General features: G+C 38.9%; 1 protein-coding gene across 1 annotated transcript in view; it reads left to right on the top strand.

The window, feature by feature from the left end:
* ANOS1 (anosmin 1) overlaps window positions 1-19,241 on the top strand; it is a 203,254-nt gene that overhangs the window by 26,304 nt on the left and 157,709 nt on the right. The window contains exon 2 of the mRNA XM_016943751.3: window positions 5,880-5,927. Within this exon, the coding sequence (XP_016799240.1) occupies window positions 5,880-5,927 (48 nt within the window). The remainder of the gene's footprint in view (window positions 1-5,879; window positions 5,928-19,241) is intronic.

Raw genomic sequence — 19,241 nt, 5'->3', positions numbered from 1 at the left:
TTGTATTTTTTTATTGCTCTTCTGCTCAAAGAGTACTATATGTAAGCAACATAGGTGGACCGTGATGGGGTAGCATCTGGCCTAAACAAAGTGGCCAGCATTGATCGGGGGTTTATTGGCATCCCTGATGCTAGTGGGCAGGGTTCTTAGAAGTTCATAGTAGAGATAAATAGCACAGCACATGATGACTGATACAGGTAAGAGCACAGAACGGCTGCAAAACCTTGGCATGGGGGCAATTATTTTAAGAAAAACAGGAAACCCAGAATCCAAAAAGGAACTATGGATGCATTTTGAGGGCAAATATATATGTGAATGCATGGATGCGTGCATCTGTGTGTGTGCATGCATATAAAATTTCCTTGTGGAAAAACCTCACAAATAAATGCAAAAGATGAATGAGGGGCTTGAGAATTTTTGCAATAGACAAATGATCATTGAACCTAAGTGATACTAATAGTTGCTAAAATTAATTTTAAAAATGGTGAACAATCCACAATTAGATAAGGTAAAAGAGACAGACTATCCACGGTAAAGGAAAATAAATGGCCAGTCAGGAAATTAAAGTAAAAATACCAATACCATTGCCCACTCATCCTGTTGGCAAATGTTGAAAAATTGCTTCCACCCAAGGAAAAAACAGAATGGAAAGGCATCCTTTTACTGCAAGTTTTATTTGTATTTTAGTATTGCTAAAATACTGTATCTTAGTATTTTCAATACTAAATACTTTTGAGTCTCACTATAATAAGACTGAATCAGTTAGTCTAGGGTGAGTATTATCCGTTGTGAGCTGGGAGATATTAAGTCTAGGATTACTCCCAAACTGCTAAAGACAATATAATGGCAAATGACAACAAAATCACATCAATAATAACAAAGGATTTTTAAAAAATCCTGAGCCAAACATTTTGATAAATACTTTACAAGGATTATCTTTTTAATCATCCCAAGCAGCCTATGACATGCTGTCCTCACTAATTTTAAAAAATCATTCTAATCATAATAATTGTTTATGCATGCTTGCCATTGCCCCAAATATTTCTTTGTAATGACAGAGTTTTTCATTTTGTGATTAGTAGAAAATTTTGCTTGAAATGAAAATGCCTTGCTCAACGCAATGTATTGATATTAATTCCCAATTCAAAATAGGCTCTGTGGCTATTGGCTTCCTTCTCATTTTGATGGGTGTGTATAAGCCAATGGTATGGGGAGCATTGAATTGCAGGAAAGAAGGAGAGTTGGTGTGGGGCAGGGCAGGAGGGTTTACACTTGGGAAGGGGAGGTTGGGCAGCTGAAGACAATCTCTGCTGCATCCTTTGTGCTTTTGTTGTTGAAGTTTGGCCATTCAACATACACAGTAGAAGGGAACAAAAGAAAGCTAATCAAGGTGTGTATTAGTCTGTTCTCATGCTGCTAATAACGACATACCTGAGACTGGGTAATTTACAAAGAAAAAGAGATTTAATGGACTCACAGTTCCACATGGCTGGGGAGGCCTCACAATCATGGTGGAAGACAAAGGAGGAGCAAAGCCATGTCTTAAATGGTGGCAGGCAAGAGAGCATGTGCGGGGGAACTGCCCTTTATAAACCCAACAGATCTTGTGAGACTTACTATCACGAGAATAACATGGGAAAAACCCGCCCCCATGATTCAATTACCTCTCCTAGGGTCCCTCTCACATCACATGGGAATTGTGAGAGCTACAATTCAAGATGAGATTTGGGTGGGAACACAACCAAACCATATCAAGGTGTGTCCTGCACAGGGCTTCTCAGGACTCTAATCCTTTATTTTTGTTTTAATTAACTCTCTGATATTTGCTAAATTAAAAATATTATTTCCAGAGATAAAATCTTCTGTAATGAAAATCCTGCAATCTACTTTCTATTTACCTGATCTCCCCTCCTATTCTCTGCTCCACCCCATCCATCTGAACTGCTGCTACCTCAACATATGGTATTTAGGACTGTTGGACCAATCTTCATCTCTCCTTTCAAGGTTATAAATCTGGAAATTCCTTCAAAATCGAGTGTGCATCTTGTTCCTTTCTTCACCTGTGGCTTTTCCTGTTGTGTTGTTTACCATTGAGGTCAATCACTGGCTTTGTCACTCTGCATATTTTACTTGGTTTCCCTGACTACAGGTTTCTTAACTGTAAAATAAATAAATGAAGCTTATGTCATTTTGTGGGATGATTACATGGGGTGAGTATTAAAACATCAAGGCACATTTCTGTCACATAGATTTGGCCACTATAATAATAATAATAGTCAAAGGTGTATTGCCGCGTTAGTGATATTTTTGTCAACCTGTTGACAACAGTTGCTGTGCCTACTTTTGGAACCCCAGGCAACAGTTGCCATGCCCACTTTTGGAACCCCAGTCACTCTTGCATGGCCTCAGAAATGTGCCTTCTCTGTGAGGACCAAGAGCTGCCCTCCCTTGCTAATGTCTTACAGACAGGTAAAGAGGAAACATGGAATCCTGTCCCCAGGGAAAAATCTAGTTGAGCAACCAAGACACAGACAAAATAAAGCATATCATTCAGCAGGAGAGGGTGTGATAAAACTCCAAAGAGGAATCCAGCAAGTGCAGAAATAGCTGAGGTTCCCCTGATCTCATCCAGAGATAAGGTCCTGCCCATCTGCCTAGGAAAAGAAACATCCGGAAGGGAAGGAGGTCTCACCTGTGCCCATGTCAAGGATTCTAGTCCAAGGAGCAGAACCCCGCTGACCTGACTCAAGAAGACTCAAAACCTTCAAACCAAGATGGTGCTGAAAAAGACCTTCAGGAACTGGCTTTGACCTAGTCTCCAAGGTCTGAGGCTGTCCACTTCAGCCCTGAGTCTCTTTAGAAGGTGCCTTATTGCTTCCCATCACTGGTTGGGGAGGAGCTTGGAACACTCAAGTTGAATCCAGGATGTGTTCAGACAGGTGTCGTCCTTGGAAGTCCTGGCAGGAGCCAACTCTACACAGGGGAAGCAGGGGAAGCTTTAACTATGAAACCCCTCTAGCATATAGCCCTAATATTTACTTCTTCTCAGCCTTAACTCCCAATAATTCCTTCACATACCTAGGATTTTAGCCAATCCTCTATGAATCTACACACCGTGCAACATGCTGAGGCTGGCTGTCATGTAGGAAGTTCTTCAAAGCTGCCCTGCCCCAGCCCCCAGCTTCTGCATGCTCAATGCCTGGCCCCTGCTTTTTGCAGTTGTCACGCTGTTTATGACCATCCCCTAGTCAGCCTGGCCCCTCTGAACTTTTAGCTTATAACCAAGCCAATGGCTCCCTTTATAAAACTTCAGTTTTATAAAAGGGTATGTTATGCCCTCTTACACGCTTTCTCCTAACATCTCATTTTCCAGTAATTGAACCACGCCCATCATTTGTCCAGCATTGGCCTCTGCCCAATCTAATTATTTATCTGATGTAATCCCTGCCAGAAATCATACCGAACTTCACCCTAAGCTGTTCGTATGCGTCTCCAGCTTCAGACCTTACTGTCTCTATGGGGGGCATAGATGTCGGGGGAGAGATGAGGGCCCAGATGTGGATGTACGGAACTCAGTAGGTGGTAGGTAGGTTCATAGGAGATTGGCTAAAATCCTAAGAATGTGTTGGAATTATTAGGAGTTAAGGCTGAGAAGAAGTAAAAAGTAGGGCTATATGCTAGAGAGGTTTCATAGTTAAAGCATTCATATGGGACCGAGATCTTTTAAGCCAATAATCTTCACATTGAAGAAGAAGATTGCCAATCCTATACAGCTGAGATTTATTTAGTGGTTTGGGGGGGATCCTATAATTAAGCTATTACTGGGAAGAGACATATTCAGATATGTTATTGGCAGTGGATGGGCAAAATGTGGTATATCCATGTAGCTGAAACTGACAGTCAAAAAGATGAAGTACCAATATATACTACAATGTACATGAAGCAAGATTGCTGTAGCATTTAGCATCAAGAAGCCAGACACATATTGTATGATTCCATTTATATAAAATGTCCAGAATAGGCAAATAGATAAAGACAGAAGCAGATTTATTGTTTGCCAAGGTAAGGCAAGTAGTGGGGAAGACAGAATGGGAGTGATTACAAATAGGTACAGGTTTCTTTTTGGGCTGGTGAAAATGTTCTACAATTAAATAGTGGTGTTGGTTGCATAGCTTTCTGAATATACTCAAGTTGTACAATTTAAATGAGTGAATTTTGTGAATTATATCTCAATAAACTTGTTATAAAAGTATTTTCTAAAAGATATTTTTTGGTTCAATTTTCTTTTCTCATAACTGCAAACATATATCATCTTGCTCTGTCAATACTGGTATCCTTCATATTAAAAGTTTAGACGTTCAAACATAGGAAATGGGAGATTTTGTTTCATCTCCACCTTGAACTTCAGAGAACTAGAGGTCATGACATTTTAGCTATTGGGTGATGGTTTCTGCTAGCTTTGCTACCTATTCTGGCCTAGCATAACCTGACTTAAAAGATCCCAACCAGAGAAAAAAATAATCACCAAAATCTTAGTTATGTGGAATACAGAAATTCTAATGTTCAGGATAATAAATCATAGTACAATTTTATTTATTTATTTATTTTTTTGAGATGGAGTTTTCCTCTTGTTGCCCAGGCTGGAGTGCAATGGTGTGATTTCAGCTCACTGCAACCTCCTCCTCCTAGGTTCAAGCAATTCTCCTGCCTTAGCCTCCCCAGTAGCTGGGATTACAGGCATGTGCCACCACACCCAGCTAATTATATATTTTTTAGTAGAGACAGGGTTTCACCATGTTGGCCAGGCTGGTCTCGAACTCCTGACCTCAGGCGATCCACCCGTCTTGGCCTCCCAAAGTGCTGGGATTACAGGCGTGAGCCACCACGCCCGGCCCCAAATATTTGTTATATATTGAGTGTATCTATTGTTTCATTTAGTTACCCCAGTGGCCTGATGCATGAGATATTGCTGTTAGGCTTGCTTTACTGATGGATAAACTGAGGCATGGGGATGTTAAGTCTCTTGTCTGTGATCATATGTTTTGTGAAAGAGTAAGAGAAGGCTTTTCACGTGGGATCTGATATAGTTTGGATTTGTGTGCCTGCCCAAATCTTATGTCGAATTGGAAGGATGGGCCTGGTGAGGGGTAATTGGATCATAGAGGTGGATTTCCTCCTGGCTGTTCTCATGACAGGAAGTGAGTTCTCACAAGATCTGATGGCTTAAAAGTGTGTGGCACTTCCCTTTTTGCTCTCTCTCTCTCTCTCTCCTGCTCTGCCATGGTAAGATGTGCTTGCTTCCCCTTTGCCTTCCGCCATGATTGTAAGTTTCCTGAGCCTCCCCAGCCATACTTCCTGTTAAGCCTGCAGAACTGTCAGTCAATGAAACCTCTTTTCTTCATAAATTACCCAGTTTCAGGTAGTTCTTTATAGAAGTGTAAGAACAGACTAATACAAGATCTTTCTCCCAATCCCAAACTCTTATTTCTGTAAATTGGTTGAGATCAAAAGCATCCACAATGCTTAAGTTGTAAATTTCTCAAAACTGCTGACTATTGGCGGAACGTCTAGTGTTCATTTACCTGCTTCACTGCTCAACACACCATCAAAGTTGCCTCAGACCCTTTTTCATTTCAGACAGCTTAGAATCTTTAGTATTTTATATGTCTTTGTTTACATCATGAAATCAACAAAATGAAACTTATATTACAAACACATTTTCTATCATTGGAAGGGAAGGACAGCAGGTTTTGCAAGATTGGGTATTTGTTAAAATGCAAATATTCAAAAATTATATGCATAAATTATAATTTTAAATTAGAAATCTGTGTATGTGTAGCTTTCTAATGGATCAATATTTTTCCTTTTTCTTTTTGCAGAACAATGGTTCCCTGGTTTGGTGCCAGAATCACAAGCAATGTTCTAAGGTACGTTTCCTATACCTGTATGAATGGTGCAAAAAACTTTTAGTTTTGGAATAATTATAGATTCACAGTAAGTTGCAAAGACAGCACAGAGAAATCATATATGCCCAGTTTCCACCAATGGTTACACTTTAAGTAATTGTAAACAATATCAAAAGCACAAAATTGATATGCATGCAATGTATGTATATGATTTTGTGACATTTATCATGTGTAAGATTGGATTTACGTAGCTACCACTGCCATCAAGATACAGGTATCAATGGTTCTATATACTACTGTATTTTATTGTTGTTTGTAATTTTCTGTTAAAAAACATTAAGAAGAAAATGCCCTCTGGTTAGACCAGAGAAGATTTAATGTATTCTATTTATACTTATGTTATTTTGCATGTATTTTGGTTTCTTTGTAGGAATTGCTGGTTAAATAATTTGATTTTTTCATTAAAGAGTCTCTTTTCCATTTTTGAGTATTCTTTGCTGCACACTAAAGTACTATAAACTTTATTATGTTACTTATTTATATGTTTGATATAATACAATTCTTACCTCAATCCCAATACACCAAAATCTTTGTTTTTTAAATATACATATGATGGTACTCTAGCTTCAGTCTGAAGTAGGTTTCGTAATCAGGTTATGTAAATGAGTAAAGTTTACAAAGTTTGCTAAAAACATTGGAGCAAAACTTTGGGATCATAATAGTGTTTCATAAAATTTATTTCATGGATATTACTTTTAGTCCTAAAATAGAAATACACCTTATTTTATAAACAACAAATAATCTAAGGAATATATAATAATCTTGAAATAGCATATTTATGAAAAGGATTATTTTGTGAAAGGTCTTTCAAATACATACAATAAATTATTATAGAATAATATTCCTAAACCAAAAACTTTGTTCTAATGATGCATTTCCACAATCATGCTCACTGAATACACGAGTGTTACTTTAAAATAGAACAGAGTTCCTACGTGAATGTTAAATAATTTGATGAAGATAAGCTTTGCTTATCTCTGACTGTCTAGATACTAGGCAGGAATGAAATGCCTGGTTACGGTCCACTTACTCTTTTTATGTAATGTCCTAAGCATTTGTTCTGTCCAGACATTTTCTGGTATTGATTATATTAATTGGTCTTCAACTGGAATTTTAGATAACTTTTTCATGCCATCATTCCAGATAAAGCACATAATGCTATGAGGTTGATTAAATTTCATAAGTATTCTTTTTGTGCAGTGTCGTATTAATCGTGTATTATAGGAATGATAATTTGTTACATTGGTAATACTTCTTATTTAAGCACTCATTTTTTCCATATTCCATCAAGAAATTATCTTTTGCAGACTTACAAGGAATTTGATTAGAACAGGCTTATTTGAATTACTTTAAAATTATTGCAGTGAAAGAAATTCGTACACTAGGGATCAAAGATGGTTAAACCATATTTTGCAAATGATTAATCAAGGCTGCCATGAGAGACTTTGAATTTCACAAGGAAAGAAAGCAATCCTTTTTGTCAGAAAGCAAAAATCAATCAATAAGTCACAATTAAGCCCAACTGAAACTCTGGAATATATTACAAAGCTGACAGAAATTGAAGGGTTGTCTTTAACTTGGGATCCTTGGGAATCTTTGGGAATGAATCTTGCTTATTAATCAAAGTTTGACTCCTTTGGATGTTAGCACGACTGGATACCTGTGCAGATAATTACAATTTGCATTTCTTTTGGGATTCATGAAGTACTAGGTGGGCTTTTCTCTTAATGCGTACGTTAATGAGGTTACTGGTAATCCGTAGTCACATAGTCATCAGTTTTACAAATGGGAAAATTCAGGCATGTGCATATTGATGATGGTTCTGTAATCACTCAACAAACCAGTAGAGACATATACATCCCTGTCTTCTACACTGTGTTTCTTACAGGCCAACAACTCTAGAAACCAGTTTGTACAAATATAGGGAGAGAAAAGTCAGAAAAGTCAGAAAAGTCAGAAGCAGTGTTAATGCTACAATTTTCCGATGATGTATTTTAAAAGATTAGGTTTGCATAATGTTTTCTAGAAACCACACGCTTTTTAATCAGTTCTGGTGACCATCTGCAAAGCCTGTCAGCTCCTCCTTCAGAGCCCCTGTGGAATAGATCTCATCTAACCACTCTTCCCACCTCCAACCTGCCATTCTCTTTGTCTGGGATGAATCCAAGAGCAACCTGATGGGTCTCCTAGCTTCCACTCTGACCCCAAAAAATCACATTTCCTCATGGCTGCTGGAAAGACCCTTCAAACATATAAGTGGCATCACACTGCTGTCTACCTTAAACCTAATGATTCATTTCTGTCTCACTCAGACTAAAATCCAAAGCCCTATTCTGATTCTCACTGGCTGTCTCTTGACTGCCTGTGCTCTGTCCCCAACTTTGATGTTGTTTTTGTTGTTTGTTGGTTTTTCGAGATGGAGTCTTGTTCTGTCACCCAGGCTGGAGTTCAGTGGTGCAATCTTGGGTCACTGCAACCTCTGCCTCCCGGATTCAAGCAATTCTCCTGCCTCAGCCTCCCGAGTAGCTGGGATTACAGGCGCCTGCCACCATGCCTGGCTAATTTTTGTATTTTTTAGTAGAGATGGAGTTTCTCCATGTTGGCCAGGCTGGAAGAAAACATTTTAACTGTAGAGATTCATCTCTGTGCTTCATCTGACTTCGGGTATGCTGGGTTCCACATAATGGAATCAGCACTATGAGCTCAAGGGTCTTTAGCCCCTGCACCACTCAACCCTAGAGAATATAGAAGAGTGCCTATTGTCCAGCACAGGTCTAGGCCAGTGGTTCTCAACCAAGGGCAATTTCCTCCCCCAGGAACAATTGCCAATGGCTGGAAATATTTTTGATTGTCACAGTTGGGAGTGAGGAGTTACTGGCATCTAGTGGGTCAAGGCCAGGGATGCTAATAAAGAACCTATACTGCACAGAAAAGCCCTCCCACAGCAAGGATTATCTGGCTCCAAATATTAGTAATGCTGAGATTGACAAACTCTGGTCTACACATTTGTGAAGTTATAAAAGAAATTAAGAGCATAGTCCTCAGCAGTTTTACTTTATTTATGAAAGAAAATAAATGTGTAGTTTACTGAGCACAAGGTATGTGCCAAGCACCTTTTTAGGGGCTCATTATGTCTAGGAATTCTGATTGTCATCATGTACTCTGTAACACTGGTGAGAGAGATTGCTCTTTGCCTACTAATCTGGTTTCTCCTCTTCTCTGCTAATCGAAAGCTCATTCCTCACCTGAGCACATTGTCACCTTGCGTTAAACATCTATATTTCCCCAAGCTCCATTGCTTCTAAATATGGCCAGTAACTAATTTCTTGCCCAAGTGGAATTATTGTGAAGAAATTTCAAAATGCTTCTTTTAATAGGAACTGATTTAGCTAGAAAATGCACTCATTTGTTCTCTTCCCCTTGTCTTTCCCTGCTTCTTAGAGGACATACCAATGGCAGGGGCCCCAGCAGCTCTCTTGGGCCATGAGGTACTTTTGAGGATGGAGTCCAGGCTGAGAATAACTGACAAGAAAGATAGAAGGAACCTGGCTCTTTGATACTGTGGGGCCCCATACCAGCCTTGCACATGAAGAGGAAATACTTTTCTATCTTGCTTAAGTTACTGTTATTTCACATTTCTTTTGTTCTGTGAAGATGGAATTGTGTGTGAGTGAAATTAATCTCGGCTTCATCTTGGAATGACCACCTTCATGTCATAGATGCTCAGAAAAGGTGGGTGACTTTCTTACAAAGTCACTTTACTAATAAGTACCAGTAAATCCCCTACACAGGATTTGAACTGAGTTCCGGTGGAATTAAAAGCCAGTGATTTTCTCATTGTATACCTCACACATATGAAGTCTTATAGAATAACTTTTTAAAAGTTATGAAAGATCTCCTGCTCAATTTAGTGGTTGATTGTCTTGATGCACTAGGTTTTTTTTTTTTTTTTCCCACCCTTATAGCTACTGTGAATAGTGTAACTTCCTGGCAAAACTGTGACCCAATTCTAGCAAATGAGCCATATTTTCTCTTTCTTGCTTTTATGTTCCTGTTGTCTGGTGGGAAGTCAGAAAGATACAGCCTAAAGATGGCCTACTCTTCTGATTCAGCTTCGTTTAGGGATACATAGTAGATTCCCGGGGAAATAGATTCCTTAGATATTCCTCCATTAAGGTGATTTTTCTTTTCTTTTCTTTATTTTTTATGTTGAGAGAACATTTAACACATAAGAATGTGGTATGCCCTTGGCCACTCCAGAATAAACTGTTCGCAAAACTGACATCTAAACACAGTTTCAGTCTCGGATGATTCAGGGCAAACCATTTATTTATTAATTTAGAGATGGAGTCTCGCTCTGTGTGCCAAGCTGGAGTGCAGTGGCATGATCTCTGCTCCCTGCAACCTCCGCCTCCTGGGGTCAAGCAGTTCTTGTGCCTCAGCCTCCCCAGTAGCTGGGATTACAGGCACCTGCCACCATGCCCAGCTAATTTTTGTATTTTTAGTAGAGATGGGGTTTTGACATGTTGGCCAGGCTGGTCTCAAACTCCTGGCCTCAAGTGATCTGCCCCCCTCAGCCTCCCAAAATGCTGGGATTACAGGCGTGAGTCACCATGCCTGGCCAAGCCTTTTAAAATATATCAAATCTATCCTAAAACGATGCCTTTACAATCACTTATTTTTAGTAGTTCAATTTTAGTAGTAAGTAAGTAATAAGATCACCTATTTCTAATCAAGAAAGTAAATATACACCTTTGGCATAAAAAATAATGTATTTTAAAAATTCTATCTAAATATGTTTTGCAAACAATTTTTATCTTAATTTCCTTTTTTTCAGTCCAAGCCACACTAAATACTTTTTGGAATGAAATATTACTATAGTAATGTAAAACATACTGATAAAACGTGATATATTTCCATTCTAATAATATTTTTAAGTTGGTCCAATCTTAACAATGTACATTACTTTTATTTTATTTTATTTGAGATGGAATTTCGCTCTTGTTGCCCAGGCTGTAGTGCAGTGGCACAGGCTTGGCTCACTGCAACTCTGCCTTCCAGGCTCAAGTGATTCTCCAGCCTCAGCCTCCTGAGTAACTGGGATTACAGGTGCCCCCCACCATGCCTGGCTAATTTTTGTATTTTTAGTAGACAGGGTTTCTCCATGTTGGCCAGGCTGGCATCAAACTCCTGGCCTCAAGTGATTCGCCTACCTTGGCCTCCCAAAGTGCTGGGATTACAGGCGTGAGCCACCATGCCCGACCTATTACTTTAAGAACCTATTTTCATTAACCTTTCTCTTAAATAACAAATTACTCCATGCCAAATATAATGTAAATCAGATCCTATTTTTTCCCATATATTATAATGTTGTGGCTGTTCAGCCCTTTTATGTTTCTAGTTTAACATTTTCTTTAAATACATTTCATTTGCTCGTTCCAATAGAGTCTGATTAATCCCATTTCAGTAGATACTCACTGAGCATCTACTATGCCCTAGGCCCTAGTGATAAAGTGATACAAAGGGTGAACTTGGTCTTTGCATTAATTTTTTACTTTTTTGCTCACTGAGAAAATTCCCAGATATTGTTACTTCATCCATTCTTAAAAATTCATGCAATATTCCGGCCTGGGGCGGTGGCCCACGCCTGTAATCCCAGCACTTTGGGAGGCTGAGGTGGGCAGATGACAAGGGCAGGAGATGGAGACCATCCTGGCCAACATGGTAAAACCCCGTCTCTACTAAAAATACAAAAATTATCTGGGCATGGTGGTGCACGCCTGTAGTCCCAGCTACTTGGGAGGCTGCGAAAGGAGAGTCACTTGAACCCTGGAGGTGAAGTTTGCAGGGAGCTGAGATCCAGCCTGGCGACAGAGTGAGACTCTGTCTAAAAAAAAAAAAAAAATTCATGCAATATTCCTTATGAGTCCCCATTACTGTACCAATGGGGACATAACCACCTTCTCCCCCTTACTTTGCCCATTAGAGCATTTGTGTACCTTTAGAATCCATTTCTGCTTTTTCTCTTTGCTAATCTCACAATTCTAACTCTTTTCCATCATTCTGAAGTTCCTCTGTACTCACCCATTAACGGTTAATATGTGAATTACCCAGTCTCTGTTAGGCTCTGCTCATGGTCTTAAGGCTCAATTCTCATGTTCGTAACTTATTTGGTACTCTGGGATGGAAATATTTGATGAAGAAAGAGAAAACTATTTGAGTGAGCCACAGACACATGGATCCTAGGCCTGACTATGTTAAGAGTTAGATGGCTCCTCTCAGTAAGGGAACGTAGGTGATACAGACCACTGAGATCATTGTTTGCACGAAGGATGGAGAGAAGAATTCTAAAGCTAGAGAGAATATTTAGGAATATCCAGTGCAATTCTTTCATTGTGCGCTTCAGGAACCTGAGGCCTGAAGCAATGATATATCCAGCCAAAGACAGCCTCCAGCTCAGAGGAAATGCTTATTCTTACATTCTATTTTTCATTGTATGTAATTTCCCTAAAAGCCCACTTAGGAATGATTTGGAGCATTTGACAGGAAATTCAAATTCATGGGCAAGATGCCCTGGTGTTTAGTCATAGCACAGAGTCAAAATATTGTAATGAGCCATGTTAACATCTATGTTTCCCAGTGGCTTTTTCTGGTAGAGGAGGACAAATATCCTTCTCTCTACCCATCCTATGTTCATGACTTAGGTCCTTTTAACACAAGATAGATTAAGAAGAGAAAAACTTGCAAATTTATTTAGTAAGATTTACATGCTGTGGGAGTCTTCCTAAATAAATGAAGACTCCAGTAAATGGTTAATTCTGTGTATTTTTATAGTAGCTTTGATGAAGAGTGAATACTGATGGAGAAATATGATAGGACAAAAAGGGTGTGATCTAGTGTAGATAAACTGGGGAATTTAGCAAGGCCTGTTTGTTCAGGTTCCTCTCTGTGACCCTTCATCTTCAGAGATGAGCATGTTCCTTTCTTCCAGGGATCGGGAGGCCCTCACATGAGTGTCTTCTGACCTGCTTCTTGGGAATGTTGGAAAAGCTTTCCTAAGCTGTATGCCCTGCATCAGGGAGAAGCATATGTGTGGGTGAGGAGGGGAGGTCAGAGAGACTTTCCTGCTTCTGTTTTTTTAATATGCCAAGGTGCCGTATTTTGAGTAGTGTGTCCTGAATCCCATCATCCTTTTCAATGTAACTTTTCATTAAATGCAGTGTTCTAGGATAAGGGTTAGCAAATGACTTCTAAAAAAACACCAGATAGTAACCATCTTTGTCTTTGCAGCCCATAAAGTATCTGTTGCAACTACTCAACTCTGTTGTTGCAGCACAAAAGCAATACTAGAAAATACATAGACCAAGAAGAGTGGCTATGTTCCAATAAAACATTTTTTGTAGATAGTAAAATTTCAATTTCCTGTAATTTTCACATTATAATATTTTACTTATTTTTTTTCCAACCATTGAAAATGAAAGAACCATTCTTAGCTTACTGGTTCTACAAAAACAGGTGGCAACCTGGATTTGGCCTGCTGCTGTAGTTTGTCAACCCCTCTTCTATGACATTACATTCACACAGACAAAACTAAACCCAAACAAAACAATAAAAATGCATTCTTCTGACAATACAAAGACATATCTTAAAATATTTAAAGTCAAACAAAAATGGACAGTTTCTGACATAGCTTATAGAACATTGTTTGTCAAACTGCAGGGATTTGAAATAATGAATAGTAAACAATAGTGAAAAAAAACTTCAAATAAATCACAGCTAATTTTTGAAAATCCAGTGTTAAAATGTGATGATCAGAGTCAAGAAAAATTGTGAAAGATTTGAAAATTGGTAAAAGTAAAGATTATTTTTCTCTGTATTGCACTTCTCCAAGTTCTGTCCAGTGTTCAGTGCTTTGAACTATTTTCCCACTCTGCAAATGGTAGAAAATTGATAATGAAAATAACTCTTGTCCATGAAAATGCAAATACATTTTGTCTAATGGAATGCACTTGATGCTTCATCCAGGAATACAACATTTTGCATATATTTGTAAATCCATTTCAGCACCAGCATTCCTTATTGACCCCATTCATCCATCCATCCATCCATCCATCCATCCATCCATCTTAATCTATCATTTATCTGTCTATTGTCTATTTATCTATGGGATTTTTCCTTTGAATCAAATGTAACATATGACTATTTCTTGAGTTAAATAAAATCTTTGGTACATTTCCATCTGATATTTGCATGAGTGTTGTCTTCACTTTATAAAATATTTCTCCACTTTGGGAGGCCAAGGCAGGCGGATCACGAGGTCAAGAGTTCAAGACCAGCCTGGTCAACATGGTGAAACCCTGTCTCTACTAAAAATACAAAAATTAGCTGGGTGTGGTGGTGCACGCCTGTAATCCCAGCTACTCAGGAGGCTGAGGTAGGAGCATTGCTTGAACCCAGGAGGTGGAGGTTGCAGTGAGCTGAGATCGCTCCACTGCACTCTAGCCTGGGCAACAGATTGAGACTCTGTCTCAAAAAAAAAAAAAGATTTCTCCTTTAACCTTCAGCTCAGAGTTACGTTTCAAAACCTTGCATCTAACAAACAATGGCATGCCACTTAGTAACAACCACCTATCTGTGGGGAGCCTGCATGCTTATCTTTCTGCCTTTGGGTGCCAGAATTCACTGGCTTGACTTTTGTTCCCCATTTGGTTTGGAGTGTATGTGTTGAAAAGTGGTAATTTAGGGCCCAATCTTGGTGCCTTGGCTTACAGCTTTAATCTCAGTGGGAGTTCAGTTCTTATAAGGGTACAACTCCTAACTGTTAGTGATTTTCCAGCTTTATTCAGAACCAAGTTTAGAGGTGAGGAAGATTGGTTTTGCTTGTATAAAAATCTGGACAGCTTCATTTGCCATCTGTGAAATTTATCGAGTGAGGGCCAAACCTCTGAAACACATCTGAATATGACTGTGGAAATTTTTGTTTTGTATGAGATGCTTTCTGTGATTTATGTGGTAACGACTGTAAATCCATAGAGCCCAAGGAAGACATTTCTTAGGAGCAAAATGAAAACTCAGACATACATGAAAATGCACCGTGCCCTAGTACCCAAGAACCAAAGGTGAACGTTTTTTATCTGATTGCAATTCTAATATGTAGTGGATCAAAATTTTAAATGTTTAGATACTTTAGACCTGTTGCAATACTTACTGATGCTTATACTATATCTCTTGACTTTATATATGATACATTTCAAGAATAATGTTGCTGTTCACCAAGCATCTGTTGTCCAACTTATTGATTTCCTTTGGAGCAAACAATGACTTCACAGCCAAATCACGTTTGACAATGATTTCAGGAGAAGTGCAGGCTTGTGTAATTCAAAGAGAGAGATTTGTGCAGAAAATGTCTCAAGTCAGGTATAATTAATTCCCCTTCATTTTGGATATTAATGTTATTATTTCCACAAGTACATGTCTTTACTTACATGAGATCATGTCTTTATTTTTCAGGAGAAAATAAATATGATGTGAGAATAAACATTAGAAGAGATAAGAGAAATATTCTATTATTTCCTTAAACCAACATTTTGGACTTAACGTTTGTGTAGAATGCATGCGAAAAGAAATTGTTAGTGTGTGTGAGGTTTCAACTAGTGTTCTTTTGAAAAAGCCATCTTATGTACAATATTATATTAGCATGATTAATATAAACCACTGGATATAAATTTCTCCAACTGTCCTATAGCATGTTGCCACAAGATAATTATGAGTAGCCTTGGCCTTTTGTGCTTAGTAAGACATGAAGTCTCTCTCTCTCTTTCTCTCTCTCTTTTTTTTTTTGTTTTTTTTTTTAAAGCTTTATTGCTCACACAGGGCCTGTTTGGTAGTTTCTTCCCACGGATGTGCGTGACAACAGGGTCTTGCTCTGTTGCCCAGGCTGAAGTGCAGTGGCACCATCTCGGCTCGCTGGATCCTTGACTTCACAGGCTCAAGTAATCCTCTTGCCTTAGCCTCCTGAGTGGCTGGGACTACAGGCATGTGCCACCATGCCTGGATAATTTATTATTATTATTATTATTATTATTATTTGTAGAGACAAGATCTCACTATGTTGTCCAGGCTGGTTTGAACTCCTGAGCTCAAGCCACTTGCACACCTCGGCCTTCCCAAAGTGCTGGGATTACAAGCATGAGCCACGGAGACCGGCCTGAAGTCTGTCTTAAGGGAGTTGATGGAATTGAAAATTAAGTTAGGGCTGGACGTGTGGCATGATTTATAAGTAATTCATCCATTGTTGCTCTAGAAGGACATTAAAGTGGCTATCATCTCTGATGCAAAGGCAGAAATGGAAAGAAAAAAGAAGAGAAAAAAATGAGAGCCTGGGAAAAAGATAAAAAAAGAACTCACAAATAGCTACATAAACAACTAGTTTCAAAACACCATTTCTTAAATGGCCAGGAAATAGTCCTGAGATTTTTGAGAAACCACTGAAGGCTTCCAGCAGGGTCCCTTCTAGTGATAATGCAGGTGGATGGATGAGTTAATGATTTAAACAATTAGAGATTTGCTGCAAACTTCCATCTGTCACTGCCCCCTGGAATGCAGACTCACAGTTCTAATTGGAGCCTCCAGCATTGAAGGCGGCATGAGTTGGTGTCACTGATTTGCTTCCCCTGACCACTGTCATTCTCATGGTAAGCGTTTTCTGCCCTCACGCTGAGAACTTTTATCAAACATATTAGTGTGCATTTGGGTGATCATTAGCCTGCGGTAGCTGAAACATTCCAGGTTATTTTAGCCTAGAAACTAGCCTGTCTGCTGAAAGAACATGCAAAGCTTCCTGCTAAGCTGGTACACAATCAATATATAAGGGAAAGAACGGGTTCCTATTTAGATTTAAATCCAATATGTGACAAGTTAATAGCTCAGTGTGTTTCTGCTTTTCCATGTCAATTTTACGGGTGTGAAAGACTCTTCCACCTGCTATAAACTTCAAAGGAAAAACATGCGGAAGGGGAAATGCACCTCCGTGTAAGTCTTTTCCTAATCTCTTACGATTAATTTCTTCTTCCATCTGATGAAAGAAAATGCAAACGAAATCTCTTATTTGGTTCACAGTTGAAGACGAGTTCCATAAAGCTGCCTTTAGAAAGGGAATCTGTTTTGAACATATGAAAACCATCTGAGTCAAGATGCATTACATGGTGATTACAGTCTGACAGATGTTTTGAAGTTGTAATGTGTTCATCAGAAAGCACGCAGAGCAGGGTTGAGCGCCGCTTGTTTGAAGATGTTGAGGTTTATTCTGGCAACTGGAAAAATGCACCAATGCTGATTGAAGTTTGGGGACCCTTATATTTGAGAAAGGAGACAGAATTGGATTTCAGTCTCTGGTAGATCAGCATTTGTGGGCATTGAACATGAGATTGTATCATGTTGCTTTATCTCTGCCGTGACAGTCACTGTCAAAATATTCTCTACTGGGGTAGAAAACTCTCACTTGAATTTAAGGGGGGTCCACATTTGCTTTTCTATGTTCATAATTTTGACTCCACCTTATAAGTAATCGTTGGAATGAGGTTCAAGTCTACTTGCCTCCCGAATCACACGTAGGAGTTCCTCTTAGAAAACCTAATTTGTGTTTGTGCGTAGTCTACTTTGGAAACTTTTCATTTCTCTGTGTTTCTGAAAGAGCAGTCATTGTAGGAAAATAAATGGAGGTTTTAATTTAAACTCTATTTTTACCAACTGGGTGAACATAGAAACTCTTGCTGTCTCACTTGCCTGAAAAAGAGAATATAGACTAATTGTTTGAAACTAAAACAATTTGCCTATCTCAAGAGATCTTTTATCTATTCAATGGGGAAGAACCTGCCTTGCCCCATAAATAATGACATTCAACCACCTTGGCGTATTTATTTTGCAACTAATTTAGGTCTAAGAATATCCTTGTAAGATTCACTACTCAAAACATGATGTTCTTTGGGTAATCAGTGTGTGTGTGTGTGTGTGTGTGTGTGTGTGTGTTTACTGGATTACACCTTCTGTTTTCTTCTGGGTTGGAAAATGAAATCACGTTTTCTGAGGAGGATTTTTGTCAGATACTCCCTTCTCCCTATTTGATGCATATCTATGCAGGAAGTGGGTTGCTTTTTTTTAAAATATTTATGTATTTATTTATTTATTTATTTTAGACAAATGTCTGTTAGGACCTTTAATTTCACAGTGAATGTCAGAGCTAATGAAAGTTTTGCTAGCTATGGAGTGACAATGAAGTATAAGCAAAGCCACCAGGCATCTGGAACTTTCCAAGGAGTAGAATATGAAACTCATTGTATCCTGGTGGTACCAAAAGCCACTGGAGAGAGACAGTATTTATACCTGCCTGATGGATGTATCACTTCCAGGTGCTCTAGAATCTATGCCTTGATTACACGGCTAAACTATGTCTTTGCCATTTCAAATCTTCCTTTAACAAATGGCTTTTGCTGAATGGTATGTTGCTGCAATGCAATATGGATGATAACCTCAGAAATTGTCCTACAAACCTAGTCGTTGGGGCTGCTCTAAGAAAGTTGTTGAGGACATTGGTCTCTTATGTCATGCCATTTTGGGGAGGAAACTTGGAGAGATATTAATTAATTAATTATTTAATTTTTTTTGAGACGAAGTCTGGCTCTGTCTCCCAGGGTGGAATGCAGTGGCGCGATGTTGGCTCACTGCAACCTCCACTTCCTGGGTTCAAGCGATTCCCCTGCCTCAGCCTTCTGAGTAGTTGGGATTACAGATGCTTGCCACCACGCCCGGCTAATTTTTGTATTTTTTTAGTAGAGTGGGGGTTTCGCTATGTTGGCCAGGCTGGTCTGGAACTCCTGACCTGAGGTGATCTGCCCACCTTGGCCCCCAAAGCGTTGGGATTACAGGCCTGAGCCACCATGCTCGGCCTAGAGACATTCATTCTGATTGCATTATCAGTACTAATTGTGCCTCCTTGAGAAATGGGTAGATACTTTTGGCCTATGGATACTGTGGATTTTGCAGTTAATAGTGTTTTCCTCTTACAATTGGTCTTTAGAAAGCTAAAACTTAAATCAAACAGCCTGTCTTTAACAAGTGTGCTGAAATTGATCATATGTATTTAGGAAACTTGCTTTATCCTTGACAGTATTTATTTTCTCCCCATTTTAATTTCCCTTTATCTCATTTTTTTTTCACTCACTTAAGATGTGCTTTCCAGCTGTAATCATATGTAGCTTTGTAAATTGTCTTGAATTA

This window comes from Pan troglodytes, chromosome X, assembly GCF_028858775.2.
Source record: "Pan troglodytes isolate AG18354 chromosome X, NHGRI_mPanTro3-v2.0_pri, whole genome shotgun sequence".
In the NCBI taxonomy this organism is placed as follows: domain Eukaryota; kingdom Metazoa; phylum Chordata; class Mammalia; order Primates; family Hominidae; genus Pan; species Pan troglodytes.
Note: the sequence above shows the minus strand (reverse complement) of the source record. Positions and strands in the feature narration are given on the sequence as shown.